Here is a 16,738-nt window from a genome sequence, read left to right as displayed (position 1 = left end):
CTATGCATTCTTCAGGACCATGGTTTTGCTACTGCTTGCTTACATATGTGAAAAATAAAAGTTAAAATGGAAAATTTCACCTGGAAAGCAGGTGTAGAATCTCCGCCACAGTCTAAAAACAAGTCACATAAGGAGAGACGAAAAGAGAAAAACACAACATAAATTATGGAATGCACTAACAACATTACGCTATTCCAGTGCTCACGGATATGCAAATAAGCACGAACATGGTAACACTCACCCAATACTTGTGGGGAAGGCGCCTCACCTCACCTGGCAGGAGCTCAGGTAGAAAAGGAGCACTGCTCTGTTTAGCAAAAGAACAATAACAGGGACATTCAACCGTGTCAGTAGGACTAAGCAAAAGAACTCGGTATGTAACAATGTATTCGGTGATAGACCGAGATAGCTACGTGTAACAATAAGGGCCGTAGTAGGATGTTCGATGCCCGTATTGTTGCTCGTGGAGGACTACCTAAGGCACCTACATACCGAGTTCTTGGGTGAGTGTTACCATGTTCGTGCTTATTTGCATATCCGTGAGCACTGGAATAGCGTAATGTTGTTAGTGCATTCCATAATTTATGTTGTGTTTTTCTCTTTTCGTCTCTCCTTATGTGACTTGTTTTTAGACTGTGGCGGAGATTCTACACCTGCTTTCCAGGTGAAATTTTCCATTTTAACTTTTATTTTTCACATATGTAAGCAAGCAGTAGCAAAACCATGGTCCTGAAGAATGCATAGGGAACACTCCTGATAAATGCAGAAACATGTTGACCACTTGCATGTAGATATATTGTTAAATCTACTCATTTGCACTTATTTTTAATCTTAGGGGTCCGAGAGAAACCAATAAATTATTTTTCTACTCGAGTCCACCTAATTTTACACACCTTCACATATCCCTCACTGCACTGCTTCCCTTAAGTGTAAACCTTGCCGACATCATTCTTAAAATACCACTCACATCGGTCTTCATACTCACACGGTCCACCTACCACTCACAGTGTGACCAGTTCTGTGTGCCAACTCCATGGTATGGAGTCCCCAAATGATGAAAAAATGGTGGTACAGAGCGGCAACTGATGGGAATTTTTCCTGCCCTTAGTTGCATACTGAATGTCGGTTTACACTAGCACTTGCACAGCTCAAGTCACATAGGAGTAAGTCTCGAGCAAAACACTGACTCCTGGATACTTCTTGTAGTTATAGGTTTATGATTGGGGCATGTATCCAGTATGAGTCGTTAAACAGCCCTCAGACCCTCCCCTAAGTAGTTTTGTTTCGTGATTGTGTACAGCCTCAGCTGTGGGTCTTTTTGAAAAATACAGGCAAACGTTTTTCTTTGTCTGTCATCCTAACAGCATATTTTGTCTGTTTTCCAGCTCTGTTTTTGACGATAAGTTTCAATCACAGGACACTCCCTTTACGTAGGAACTTGGCAATTGATAAAAACACGTATAATGGCATCAAACAGTGGTTTGGCTTTTGAGGAAGCGGAAATCCAAAATATTTTGGATGAAAACCCTAGCCTGCTAGAGAATGCCCCCCTCGTAACAAACACTCCGGATGAGGGGTGGAACAAGATCCTGGTTTTAAAAAAATCCCACACCAGAACCACGGTACACGGCATCATAATGGCACAATACCTGCATGGTAACTGTGCACCATCAGGTCTTATTGTGACCAATAGCCCAAGGTTATTTTTGGATGATAAAGAATTCCTTAAAGACTGGTCTCTCATTGCCTGGCGGTGTACCAGAGACTGGTTGGTCCTAATCATCAAAACGGCTAAACGGGTAGCTGACAAAATATTGGTTGAAATACAACTCCTAGAGGGTAAAATCAAAACAACCCTAAAAAACCCTGCCTTTAAAACTGGACAGGACGATACCAATAAGAAGAATACCGAGTTTAAGGAATCGATACTCTTCACGAAAATGGAGAAATTCAAAAAAGACCTAGCCAAGTTCTCCAGAGAAAAAGTATACCCATATACTAGTGACTCATATGTCCCACCCACGTACAATCAAAATGGAGGCCGAAGAGGCTCTAACTACGCCACCTCCAGCTCGGATGATAACTCCAGCGATTCAGATACATCGCAACGAGGTACCGGAGGTCCTTCGAAAGGACGTGGTAACAGAAGAGGCCGCAGAGGCAACAACTTCGGTCAAAATAATTTCCAACAATATTGGCAACCGGGTCCCTGGATGTATGGCCCCAATTTCCCTCCAATGGGACATCCCTTCTTCCCACCGCAAATACAACAAGTCCAAGGTCAGCAGCCTTTTTTAGGGTATGGCCAGAGGAGCAACAGAGGGAGGAGGAGACAAGGACAAGGACAAGGACCACAAGTACGCTGGGCATCCCCGGTACAACAACCGACCATGGACCTGAGGAGTGGCAAGAGGATACCACAAGAGGGAGCTGGAACGAGCGGGATAACCGACCACCCAGCCTCGTGATTAATTTGAGCTCCCATGTCCTCTCCATTGATGAAGAGAATCTCCTAAATCGAGGGCTTGGTTTTGTGGCCACTCATGAAGGAGACCAGTTCAATACCCAAATCGAGATCTCAAAACTATTTAGAAAGGTGAGACTGCACTACTTTTTTGCAAAACAAAATCCAGGTGACAACATTGGATCTGTTGCCAACACTGGTTTGAAGAGACCCTCCACCTTCAATCCCACTACGATTGGATTACCAACAAGGGTCCAAACCTTCGAGGAGGCAGTAGAAACAGATATTGACCTACTGTTCAAAACAAAGAAACCGAGATCCTATGTTAACCTACCAAATAAAGAGAAATTAGCTCTGCAAGCACTTACGACCAACGATTCCATCATAATTAAGCCTGCAGACAAGGGCGGAGGTATCGTCATCCTGGACAAAGACACCTACAGACAGGAATGCTTGAGACAATTACAGGACCACAGATCCTATCAACTTCTAAAAGATGATCCAACTGAGAGATTAAAAAACAGAATCAATCATCTGGTAGAGGAGGCCACATCGCAAGGATGGATTACCCCTCAGGAAGGACAATTTCTGTGCACCTCTCATCCCACAATCCCCTATTTCTACTGTCTGCCAAAGGTGCACAAACCCCAAAGACCACCACCAGGCAGACCCATCATCTCTGGAATTGGGTCCATACTGGAGCCTCTATCAACCTTTGTTGATTTTTTCCTTAATCCCATTGTGAAAGAAATGCCCACCTATCTAAAGGACACAAAAGATGTACTTCGACTCCTACCAACTATAGAATTTGACCCCAGTCAGGACCTACTAGTATCCTTTGATGTAGAGTCCCTATATACATCTATCCCCCAAACTGAAACCTTGGAAGTAGTGGGCAACATCCTCCAACAGAGAGACCTACAAACAATCACTCCGGTCTCATTCATCATGGAGTTGGCAGAACTAGCAATGAAGGAAAACTACTTCAAATTTGAGGATAACATCTACCTCCAGACATCTGGCACCAGCATGGGCAGTGTTTTTGCGCCAAGCTTGGCGAATCTGTACGTCCATGCTTTAGAACAAACTAAAATCCTGCATCAGGACAATCCTTACTATGTATCGCTCCGACTCTGGAAGCGATACATAGACGATATCCTTGTGGTATGGAGAGGCACTGAGACCAGCCTTCAGGAATTCCACGGTTGGTTAAACAACTGCAACCAGTTTCTGAAATTCACTGTGGAATGCAGTAAAAGGGAATTGCCATTCCTTGACCTCCTAATTGTAGTCACAGAAGATGGGCTCAACACAGAACTGTACAGAAAACCGATGGCACGCAACTCGTTGCTCAATTTTGAAAGTTGCCACCCGAGATCCCTAAGAGAAAATTTACCATTTGGACAATTTCTCAGATTGAAAAGAAACTGCTCAACAAAAGAATCATTCGAGAAACATTCTGGGACACTCTCCAAATTCTTGCGAGAAAAGAAGTATCCGGCGAGGATTATCCGCCAGTCCAAGAAAAGAGCCTCTAATAATAATAGAGAGGCCCTCTTAGAGGTTGCTATTCAAAAAGAGAAGACCCAGAGGATGACTTTTGTGAACACGTTCCACACAAGGTCCAATGAAGTTCGTAAGATCATAACTAAACACTGGTCCATTCTGAACACCAGCGGAGACACTCTACCACCCCCCCTTTTTGCATTCAAGAGAGGACCGAACATAAGAGATCATCTGGTCCATACCAGACCGAAAAACAAAACACCCCGACAAATCGGAACATTATGGGATATGCCACCTGTGCAAGGACATCATCCATGTGGCAATTGCTCAGCATGCCCTCAAACCACAAGGACCACCAGTGTTGACATTGGAACATCGCGCCCCTGGCAGCAGCGCAGGTTCACCAACTGTAATAGCGAAAACACGATCTACATGATCACGTGCCCCTGCTCAAAGAGGTACGTCGGCATGACAACCCGCAAAACAAAAATCAGAATTGGAGAACATAAGAGCACAGTCCGCTGTCGAAAACAAGCTACTCGATTAACAGCACACTTTTTAGAGAAAGGACATGGGCCGAGTGAATTTCAATGGACGATCTTAGAGCAACCGATAATACCCGATCATTGTCCAGATGTCGGTAAATTCCTATTCAAAATTGAGCAAAAATGGGTGTACAAACTTAATAGTGACAAAGATGGTCTCAATGAACCCATTCCATGGATGTCACTATAACTACACTTAGTCTTCCTCAAAAAGTCCAACACCACTGTTTACCGTCTAGCGAGGAACTACAACTCCCATCATGCATCACACTCGCCCAGCACTCTCCACAGATATACCCGCCCATTTCCCTTGCTCGGTGCCTCCCCAGAAGAGCCCAGAGGGACGTTTGGAGACACTGACGGAGAGGTGAGTGCCTTAGGTAGTCCTCCACGAGCAACAATACGGGCATCGAACATCCTACTACGGCCCTTATTGTTACACGTAGCTATCTCGGTCTATCACCGAATACATTGTTACATACCGAGTTCTTTTGCTTAGTCCTACTGACACGGTTGAATGTCCCTGTTATTGTTCTTTTGCTAAACAGAGCAGTGCTCCTTTTCTACCTGAGCTCCTGCCAGGTGAGGTGAGGCGCCTTCCCCACAAGTATTGGGTGAGTGTTACCATGTTCGTGCTTATTTGCATATCCGTGAGCACTGGAATAGCGTAATGTTGTTAGTGCATTCCATAATTTATGTTGTGTTTTTCTCTTTTCGTCTCTCCTTATGTGACTTGTTTTTAGACTGTGGCGGAGATTCTACACCTGCTTTCCAGGTGAAATTTTCCATTTTAACTTTTATTTTTCACATATGTAAGCAAGCAGTAGCAAAACCATGGTCCTGAAGAATGCATAGGGAACACTCCTGATAAATGCAGAAACATGTTGACCACTTGCATGTAGATATATTGTTAAATCTACTCATTTGCACTTATTTTTAATCTTAGGGGTCCGAGAGAAACCAATAAATTATTTTTCTACTCGAGTCCACCTAATTTTACACACCTTCACATATCCCTCACTGCACTGCTTCCCTTAAGTGTAAACCTTGCCGACATCATTCTTAAAATACCACTCACATCGGTCTTCATACTCACACGGTCCACCTACCACTCACAGTGTGACCAGTTCTGTGTGCCAACTCCATGGTATGGAGTCCCCAAATGATGAAAAAATGGTGGTACAGAGCGGCAACTGATGGGAATTTTTCCTGCCCTTAGTTGCATACTGAATGTCGGTTTACACTAGCACTTGCACAGCTCAAGTCACATAGGAGTAAGTCTCGAGCAAAACACTGACTCCTGGATACTTCTTGTAGTTATAGGTTTATGATTGGGGCATGTATCCAGTATGAGTCGTTAAACAGCCCTCAGACCCTCCCCTAAGTAGTTTTGTTTCGTGTCTCAAGAACACCCTGCTGCACCCCTGAAAAAGTCATTTGGGGGCATATGGCGCACATACATGCCCTAAGGGCATGTATGGGCGTCATATGGCACCTTTTGTTTTTTGGAAAAAAGCTTTTTGAAAAGAATTCGCAAATTACCACCAACGAGAAGTTGGTGGTAATTTGCGATTCCTTAATGGCATTTTTTGAATATTTTTTGTTTGATACATTGCATTTAAGGAATGCAAAATTTGTGATTCCTTAAGTGCAATCGCAAAATAAGGAATTGCAAATTTTGCTATTCCTTATTTTGCATCAAACATGTTTGATACATACCATTTGTCAAATTAGCATTCGCAAAGGCCGAAATTCGCAGAATTTCGGCCTTTGCGAATGCTAATTAGCTTGATACATATGGCCCTTTGTCTGTAACACTCAAAATGAAAGGGGATGCCTTTAAGAGTCAGGCAGTCCAATCTCACCTGATAGTGAACATACCTCTGTGATAAACAGTGAATGCTTATGGTAAATGTGGCAATCCTAGTCACAATAACTGGCGGAAGGTTTTGCAAATTGTCTTTCCAAGTTAAGGCTAATGCTAACAATGCAACCTAATTTGTGTAATTTGATGCATTTGTTAAATATTTCAATCATGTAAGGCTAGGAAAAGAATTTCTGCAGAAAGCAAACGTCTTGTGGTCAGTGCTTTTTTAACAGTTTAATATGTTGCTTAGATGAGTAAATGCTAGTACAATTAATATGTAAGGTTGTATGATTGTGACTGGTCGTGGTGGGGAAACACAGCATGTACATTGGAGACCCCAAATGCATTTAATTGAGACACTGAAAAACCAAGATAGACTGTGCTGTGTGCTGACCCTCTCTGCTTGAGAGATAAATAGTTTTTGAAATATGGACGTAGGAAAATATTAGTCAGTTCTGCACACAGCTTGGAGTGAGATTCCCTATAATATGTTCAGGTTGATTGCCCGTTAAAGTCAATAACTGTTAAAAGTTAAATTAAACATGAACTTTGGCGTGCATGATATTCCAATATTTTAGTTTCAATTCACTTGCTTTTGGTTCCTACCTTATAAAATGAAACGAAAGTGGAAAACCTGGGTCTGTGCCATCCAGCCGGGTAAGTGGCAAGCTCTGTATTATATCCTTAAAACCAATAAAAACCCATGGTGCCTCTATCTTTTGCTGGAAGGGCAATCTTCCGGATTGACTGTACTAGCTTTCTCTTCCACACCAATCTTTTCTTGGTCCCTGTTAGACCTGGCCCTCTCTGCAGGGTCACCCCCAAACTTTTTTACCTTCCTCCCCCATTTTTTTTTAATAATACAATTTCTTTATTCACATTTGCAGTAAACACATTGCTGTAACATTAGCAAGAAATGGGAGAGGGGGAAGAAATGGAAGGGAAGCATAGGTTGATACAGTCACAAGTTCAGTAATACCTACTCAGTGGCTGGACCTCAAGAGTTTCCATACATGACATGGCCAGTTCTAAGAAACAGGTAACAGCAAAATTACCTAGCCACCTATTCACTTGTGTCAGAGTGTGGATGTGTGGGATCAGCTGCAATTTCAGGGGCAACCCTGTTTAGAGCCTGAGTGGAGGAGGTTACCTCTGGGTGCTAGTACACCGTACTCCAGGCAGGAGGGGGGGGGTTGTCTCTTTGTCGTAGCAGGCTTAGTAGAGGTTTCAAAATGTCCTTGGAATGATAGTGCAGCAGCATGAGCTCCCATTAAGTAGATAGTTGCTCCTGACAGTATGACGCGTCTTGTAGCTAAACCTCCACAATGGGGGCTGGTTGTCTTACCCAGTGCATGGCCAGGATTAGGAGCATGGCTGTTAGTCAGCCATTTCAGCCAGTAATGTCCTTTACATAGCTCTGAAGGCCAACCAAAGGGGTCTGTGGTAGGAAGTGACCTGTGATGTTGTCTATGGTGGAGAATACCACAGCCTAGTAGTCTGCAACTGATGGACAGTCCCATGCCAAGTGTAAGAAAGAAGCCTGAGAATCTGCACTTCTAAAGGCAGTACACATATGTCACCAAACCCATGTGAATGAGCTGTATTGGAGTGTGGTAGACCAGGTGGAGAAACTTGAAGTGTATTAGCCAGTCTATAATTAGGGGAGAGAGCCACAGATTTGCCACAGCAGTAGAGCCACTGGGTTTCTATGATAGGAGGGTCAGTGCCAGTCTCCTAGGCCGCGTGCTCGCTGCTGGCACCCGGATTGGCGATGTGGCTTGCATTGTGGAGTATAGTTGGATAACTAATTTGCACGATGAAGGAGTGGTAAGGATGTGCTCTAAGATTTGTAGCATGGAAGAGGCGCAGAGAAGGGGTAATATATCGTACAGCCGAAGCGCATAATCTAATAAATCATTGGGGCGAGATTCTCCTGTGGTTTTCAAATATACACCGCCATATCTTCTGCATACATCGACACCATGAATCCAAAACCGCGGTGGGCATGGTGTTGCCATATTTGGGCCGCGAATGGCACCAATGCCACAGCGAATAAGAGGGGTGATATTGGGCATCCCTGGTGGGTCCCGCAGGTAAAAGGGAGGTCAGACAGTTATCATTAAGCCAAACATGAGAGATAGGGCGAGTGTATAGTAGCTGAATTTGTTGAAGAAAGCGGGGACTGAGGCGATGCATACAAGGAGCTGAAACAGGTATGGCCATTCAAGCGAATTGAAGGTCTTCGAGGCGTCTAAAAGGGCGTCTACAGGAGTAAGTTGAGGGTCCAGGGTATGTATGAGTGTGAATATTATGCAGAGATTGTGTGCAGTGTGCCAGCACAGTACAAAGCCCGACATGACCGGACGCATAATAGAGGGCATAAACGGGAGGAGGTGATTAGATACCAGTTTACTGAAGATTTTGTTGTCCACATTGATCATTGAAAGCGGCCAATATAAGTCCCATAGATCCTCTGGCTTGAGCACTGTTCAGGCATAGCAGCCAAACAGTGTTCCGGTACTCAATCTGCTCCACTGCATCATGCACTGATGTGACCTCGTAAAGCTTAGAGTAGAAGGAGATCATTGTTTGCATAAGCCTGGCAGGAGTGGTCTGGGGCTCCTGCTATTCATCCAGCAGCTCCAGCTCGAAGGCAGAGGACTGGTGTTTGCGAAGCATGCCAGTTAGAGTTTTACCCGGGCATGTCAAGTTGGCATTTCCCTGCCTTAGCCATTTAGTGCCTGTAGCATGTACCTGGGTCACATGATTGGGTGCAGCTGACAATTGAGCTTTGTGTTTGCCCATAGAGAGCCACACACAAAAGGGAGCTTAGGTGTCTGTGGATGGGCCATCACTGGCGGGATGGGAGGGAGTAGCTGGGTACAGCTCCACTTACACTTGAATAGGCTGTGTCCTTCCTCCACACAAAGGACTGCAACCCCCGTAGTTAGTCTGGAGCCAGGACAGGGAAGGCAGGATGCCTAGGGCCTTTAAAGGGAAACCTCCAGAAGCTATTGTCCAACTTCAATGGCACAACTGGGTATAAGTCCTGGGTATAAATGCTGGACCTCAGCCGCCAACTCTTCAGTATACTTCTTGACCTGTATATACTCCACCAAGAAGAATGACTGCTGTGCTGTTACAAGGACTGCCACTCTGATTGACTGTTGCTCTAAAGGAACTGCTGTCCTATTACCCGCTGCCCTATTGCCTGGGGGAAGGAGAACTGGACCTGCAAATTAATCTTGAACCCAAGACCCCAGAGTGCTCCAAAGGCTAGTCTGCTGGCCTCCTGATCAGTATTCCAAAACTAAATGCCAATACTGCCACGTAATTTCACATCACTTATTTCATACCATGCATATGAGCGAAACTGTATGCAAGAAGGAATTTTTTATCTCAGAATTAATCAATTCAAATTTGCATTTTATTTACACATTTCTTCTTTTATGTATTTTTTCAAACCATTTTTTGTTTCAACAAGACTTTTTTGTGAAGCACATTACAAGTGAACAATACAAAAATTAAACAAAAAATAAACGTGTCACTGCTTACTTATATACATCATTCATACAGAAAGACATTGCAATCATACTATAAGCACATTCACACCACTAACAATATAAAAGGGAATACATTTTTCATACAATTTATATACAGTTCATGAGTAAGAAACCATAGATCTATGTTTTAGATATGAATCTCTGTGGTCAAAAGATTTGTTCAGTTCTCTTATGGTTTCCACGTAAGAAACGTGATATAAAGGGGTCTACGCGTTTCAAACTCCTTGGTTTTCGAGTTCTCGTCAGGACCAAGGGCTGTAAATGACAAAAAGGGGGGAACCTGTATTAATGTATGAACTATTTCTACGTGAGCCGCCTTAGGTTCAACGCCCACTTCTCTGCTTCTTACCTCTCTAAATGGGAAAAGATGTGCCTCATGAATTCATCATCTATCGCGGAGCGGGACCACCTATGTAACAAATATACACGTTTGTGGGTATGAATTTCTAATGACAACATTCCGTATCAGGCATGCTCAACATCATACTTACTTCTGGCGTGATATCTTTCTCCTTAGTTCTATAGTGGGGAAACGACAGGGAATCTGTCAGCGGCTTGTGTTTATATTAGGCTTCAATTCACATACGTTTCATGGCGTGTCTTACCGGTTAATTGGATGGTGAACGCCGGAATTTTATAACTCTGTGATGGGTCGAGTTGGGGGTCACAGGGCGTCTGTGGGAGCCAAGAGCGATAATGTCTTAATATATGTTTGCGCGTTGATAACAAATCTCAATATCCTTAATGCATCTTTTGGATTGCATGTGCACTTCGTGACGAGTCTTACCGGTTGATACAATGCTGAACGCCGGGATCTGTGATGGATCGGGCGGAGGGTCACAGGGCGTCTGTGGGGCCAAGAGCGAGAGTGTCTCAGTATTTGTTTGCGCATTAGTAACAGGTTTAAGTATCCCGAATGTATGTTTGGAATCATACCTTCAATTCGCGATGTGCTCCGTTTGGGTCCCGTCTTCCGATCTCACAGTGAAGACACCCGATGGTGTTTTGACTTCCTGGTTTGTAGGTCACGTGACTTACTCGTGTGTTATGGTCGCCATGTTTGTGTAGTCAAGTTTTCAATATCGAAAATGACGTTTGTGTATGTGAAGCGTTCACTTGGTGTTACTTAAAGTTCTGGATGGTCATATGCCGATTTCGAATATTGATAGAAAGACGTGTTTGATTATACGGTGAATCCGGTGGTATCTCCGATGGGGGCCATCTTGGATAGGGGACCTATTCATCAATTATATCCTGGGTGCCAATGTGTTCTTATAGCTTGAACATTTCAGATAATTCATTTAAGCCATTGGTAGCCGTATTAAATCTGACAATCATTGATGCTTCTTTTTTGAACAGTTTAGTGTCTATATCCCCTCCTCTCGGATCTTGTTCCACCTTTGTTAATACTGTCCATCGAAAATCATTGTCCTCATGATTTTTTAATTGCCAGTGACTGACTAATGGGGCGTTGGGTACCTTCCGTTTTATCCTGGATTTGTGTTGTTGTATTCGGGAGCGTATCTCCTGATTGGTTTTCCCAATATATAGGAGGTTGCATGGGCATTTGATCCCATAAATCACATATTTTGTTTTGCAATTTGTAAATTGCTCATGTTTCCACGATATTCCATTGTGTTTAAACACTGATCCTTCTTCGGTCGATTCGCAACAATTACATCCTCCACATTTATGGTGTCCCATCACTGGGGGTAAGCCCATCATGCTTCTTAAATTGGTGGATGGTTTCGTTGGTAATGCAGCTCTCACCAATTTGTTGGCCAAATTTGATTCTTTTTTAAAAGCGAATAATGTTTTTTTTTTAATTCTTCGCTCAAATTTTTGACCAAGTGCCAGTTGTTATTTATAACCTTCTTTAGCATGTTTGAATTTGGGCAGTAGGTAGTCACCAAGACTATTCGGTCCAGTTTCTTTTTTTTTTTTTTTTCCAGCAGATGTTCTCTTGGAGTCCACCATGCTCGTTTTTTGGAGCGGTGTAAAAGTTTTTTGGGGTACCCCCGGTCAATCAGATTGTTTGTCAATTTTTCATATTCTTGTTTATCATGGCAATTTCTCCGGTAAGATGCATTAAGGATATTGAGATTTGTTGTCAACGCGCAAACATATATTAAGACATTATCGCTCTTGGCTCCCACAGACGCCCTGTGACCCCCAACTCGACCCATCACAGAGCTATAAAATTCCGGCGTTCACCATCCAATTAACCGGTAAGACACGCCATGAAACGTATGTGAATTGAAGCCTAATATAAACACAAGCCGCTGACAGATTCCCTGTCCTTTCCCCACTATAGAACTAAGGAGAAAGATATCACGCCAGAAGTAAGTATGATGTTGAGCATGCCTGATACGGAATGTTGCCATTAGAAATTCATACCAGCAAAGGTGTATATTTGTTACATAGGACGTCCCGCCCCGCGATAGATGATGAATTCATGAGGCACATCTTTTCCCATTTAGAGAGGTAAGAAGCAGAGAAGTGGGCGTTGAACCTAAGGCGGCTCACGTAGAAATAGTTCATACATTAATACAGGTTCCCCCCTTTTTGTCATTTACAGCCTTTGGTCCTGACGAGAACTCCAAAACCAAGGAGTTTGAAACGCGTAGACCCCTTTATATCACGTTTCTTATGTGGAAACCATAAGAGAACTGAACAAATCTTTTGACCACAGAGATTCATATCTAAAAACATAGATCTGTGGTTTCTTACTCATGAACTGTATATAAATTGTATGAAAAATGTATTCCCTTTTATATTGTTAGTGGTGTGAATGTGTTTATAGTATGATTGCAATGTCTTTCTGTATGAATGATGTATATAAGTAAGCAGTGACACGTTTATTTTTTGTTTAATTTTTGTATTGTTCGACCCCTTTATATCACGTTTCTTACGTGGAAACCATAAGAGAACTGAACAAATCTTTTGACCACAGAGATTCATATCTAAAAACATAGATCTATGGTTTCTTACTCATGAACTGTATATAAATTGTATGAAAAATGTATTCCCTTTTATATTGTTAGTGGTGTGAATGTGCTTATAGTATGATTGCAATGTCTTTCTGTATGAATGATGTATATAAGTAAGCAGTGACACGTTTATTTTTTGTTTAATTTTTGTATTGTTCACTTGTAATGTGCTTCACAAAAAAGTCTTGTTGAAAAAAAAATGGTTTGAAAAAATACATAAAAGAAATGTGTAAATAAAATGCAAATTTGAATTGATTAATTCCGAGATAAAAAATTCCTTCTTGCATACAGTTTCGCTCATGTGCATGGTATGAAATAAGTGATGTGAAATTACGTGGCATTATTGGGATTTAGTTTTGGAATACTAGTTAAGGCAGGGTTTGGCCTTACTGCCTGGGAACCCATACCCAGTTTGGCCTCCTGATCAGAGCATCAGGGACATAAAAGGATCCCCAGTATCCTGCACCAGCCCTTGGACCCAGCTGCAGCACTGTAGTGACCCCCAAGCGGTGCCTCTCAGGTCCTGGACATTTGGTGTTGCTCACTCGAACTTACATCAAGCTTTTGGACTCTTTATGTCTGCTAACAGGCCAGTTTGCACCAAGATGTTGCAGCTCGCACCACAAATCAGCGAAAAGCACGGTCAGTGTGACTCTCTGCACTGCAGCATCGGTCACTCGCGGGGACCCCCACTGCAGAACTCCCGCAACACCCACGAAACCAGGTGGCTCCTCACACATTGCCAACAGCATCCTGTTAACCTCTCCCTGCTCCTCGTGGTCCTCTGCAAAGCGAACAGGACTCTTCGCACAAACTTGCAAAGGTAAACCTTCAGCTGGACTAACCTGGGACTGTATCTGGACTGCGCTCAATCGCAGTGGGCCTGATCTTTTGACTTTGACCCAGTCCAACCCGACCAAAAAGCAGTGGTTGTGCTTTGTGCTTTTAGGCGCTTTTTACGCTTTAACATTTAAAAATTAATTACTCAGGTTTTACTGATTGGAGTTTTGTTGTTTTGGCCTTTTTTTATTTATTAAATGTTGCTCTATTTTGCTAAACCTGATGTGGGATCTTTTTGTGCGATGTTTTTACTATTTTACTGTTTGAAGTGTTGCACAAATACTTTACACATCACGGTTAAGTTAAGGCTGACTACTCTGTGTCAAGCTACCAGGGTGTTGAGCGCATGTTAATTTGGGGTTTGCTTGAGTCTTACTTTGACCGGCTGTCCTGCGATCTCGCCGCCGTGGTAGGGGTAGGTGCAAGACCGGCTGTCCTGCGATCTCGCCGCCGTTGTAGGGGTAGGTGCTTTCCAGCATGTGCCTCGAGCCAACCAGGTAACTACCTGACAGCTCAGGCCCCACAAGGACAGTCTGTGGGGACCATCCACCAGGGATTAGGGGGCGGGAACCTACGCAGGACTCCTTCCTGCCTTGGTACATCCACCACGCAGGTTGTATGTGAAACTTCTTTCAAATTGTTAGATTTTTCTTACTAGTTGATGAGCTTATTTAGGTCCTGAAGAATTGCCGCAGAGGCATGAAACATGTTGACCACACCATAGGCGAGGGTTGAACGAAGCCAAACCACCTTACCTTTGTGCTTCGGTACCCCTCCCTTCACCAATTTTAACTAGGCAGTGAGCCACATGAATAAAGTAATCCGAAGTGGACTCTACTGGCCTCTTTTAACCTTCCCTTCATGCTCACTTCTTCACCTCCTAGGCCCCTCACACGCACACATCTATTGGCCAGGAACAAAAGAACTCCACCAAAGAGTAGCACTCTGTGCTACCCGTCAGGCATTGCACCGCCAGCCTGTCGCTGGAGCAGGAGGCCAATTATGATACAAAACAACCATCAGGTAGGATGACAACAGTCGTCCAGCCTTTTAGTTGTGTGAGGCATCCTTAGTTCCGATAAGGGATTAGCTTAATTCCCTGTCACACTTTCAGTGAGAGAGTTACTCCTCCAATCTACCACCCTTCTTTTGGGGAACTCTGTACATTCTATTTGTTTCTGAGTCTTACACTGACAAGGATTGTCAGTGCTGCTTGATCAGGTCTCGCACCAAAGCCAACTAGTAACACAATTTCTTACAGTCCACTGTATTTTTGCCTTTAGACCCAGTTTAAGGAACCCTTAATCAACCAGCATCAACAAACTACAAATCTAGTGGTCGACTGAGACCTCTTTGGTGTGCTCTGGTATTTGACCAATCTCATAGTTTGCTTCCCCAAATCACGTTCCCAACCCCTTTCACCGGTTACCCTAGGGCTAGAGTTGTAAAGATTTAATCAGCAAATATGCTAACAAAATTTAAATGATGTTTGTTTCAAAGTACACAAAATGTGTTAACATTGGGAACTAATCAAATTGTTTCCATTAACCATGCACTGTTCCAGACACTACTGAGGGAAGTTGATCAATAATACCTTTTTTAATCCAATAATTCCTTGATTAGTAATGGCATTTGTCAGAATTGAAAACGTATCTTCAAATTTTCCATTAACAAAGCTAAACTTGGTTTTCCTGTTTTGTGGCTCGTCTATGTCTTCCACTTTTAATCTGCCAACTTCATCCGACAGCCGAACATTCTCTGGAACACTGAAGGAAAAACGCTCTGCAAACACAAAGGTGAACGTTAGAAGAATATATCCAACCAACACTTAAGTAAAATGTTCTTTTTTCACTCTGTTATAAAAGATTTTAAATAAAATGTAGCTGTCAATATTTCATCAAGGGGAACAAGGAAGAGACATCAGTGCAAGAGCCTCTGGAACCATAAAGACACATTGAAATTCATGAGAGAGATTGGAGACTGTGGAGGACCAGGCAGTCAGTTGTAGGTGAAGGCCATGTTAAAGGTTACCATACCGTGGGGTCAGAAAGAGCAAGATGGTCCTGGCAACTTCTAGAATGCTGTATGCCCCCCGCTCCTGGTACATAGTGCTTGTCAGTGCGAATCCATCTCAAGGATCTAGTAAGTAATTTATGACCTTTTCACAATGCTTTATATTGTAATGGGACTTAATTCCTGCCATAATATTGATCTGCTTTCTGTTAAATTAGGACTCTGCCCAGACCCCGACAGTACTCTCCACCACAATTACCTGTGCAAGTACTGAGGGATTGTCCTGTGGTGTCAGAAGGCTGCCACCAGAGAGTCTATGAAGGAAGATTGGTGGATTTATTTCTGAATCCTGTGCTCCGTATTCCATTGCAGGATGGGTGCATTCCTGACATTAGCGAAGCAGTACTGGAAATAATAATCTATAGCTGTTGATAATGATATATATATATATATATATATATATACATATATATATATATATATATATATATATATGTGCGAGTTATAGTTACTCTATGCATGTCATTTACAAGAAGCAGATTTTTCAGGTCTGATTTAGAAGAATATGTACATAAATGTTTTAAAGAAGGTAAACACTATTTTTTCTTCAGGAAGCAACCAAAGAAATATTGTTTCACAGTTTTATATATATATTACCTACAGACGGTCGCCAGTAGGTAGTTATAGTTAGGACCTAGTTTCTATAGGAAAAGCGTTTTATGACTTGGCTATAAATTTGGCGTTGTATGACTAATCTTTATAAAATGTTACCAAAAAAGTGTCAAGGTAGGTTCTGTGTGTCTTGGAAAGATTGGGGGTGATCCGGGCAATGGTGACTGAGAAATTCAGGTGCTAAATATGGGTGCATTTGTAATGTTAATTCCCATAGGAACCTTTAGCCACACCTACAGCCCGAACCGCTGAATAGACTTAAACAAAATTTGGCAGTG

At 42.8% G+C, this 16,738-nt stretch overlaps 1 protein-coding gene across 1 annotated transcript in view; it reads right to left on the bottom strand.

Moving 5' to 3' along the window:
- The window catches only part of CDH5 (cadherin 5), a 294,784-nt gene that overhangs the window by 103,437 nt on the left and 174,609 nt on the right, over nt 1-16,738 (bottom strand). The window contains exon 6 of the mRNA XM_086947719.1: nt 15,370-15,557. Within this exon, the coding sequence (XP_086803845.1) occupies nt 15,370-15,557 (188 nt within the window). The remainder of the gene's footprint in view (nt 1-15,369; nt 15,558-16,738) is intronic.

This window comes from Lissotriton vulgaris, chromosome 12 (genome assembly GCF_964263255.1).
Source record: "Lissotriton vulgaris chromosome 12, aLisVul1.2, whole genome shotgun sequence".
Classification (NCBI taxonomy): domain Eukaryota; kingdom Metazoa; phylum Chordata; class Amphibia; order Caudata; family Salamandridae; genus Lissotriton; species Lissotriton vulgaris.
This window is presented reverse-complemented; position numbering and strand designations above follow the sequence as displayed.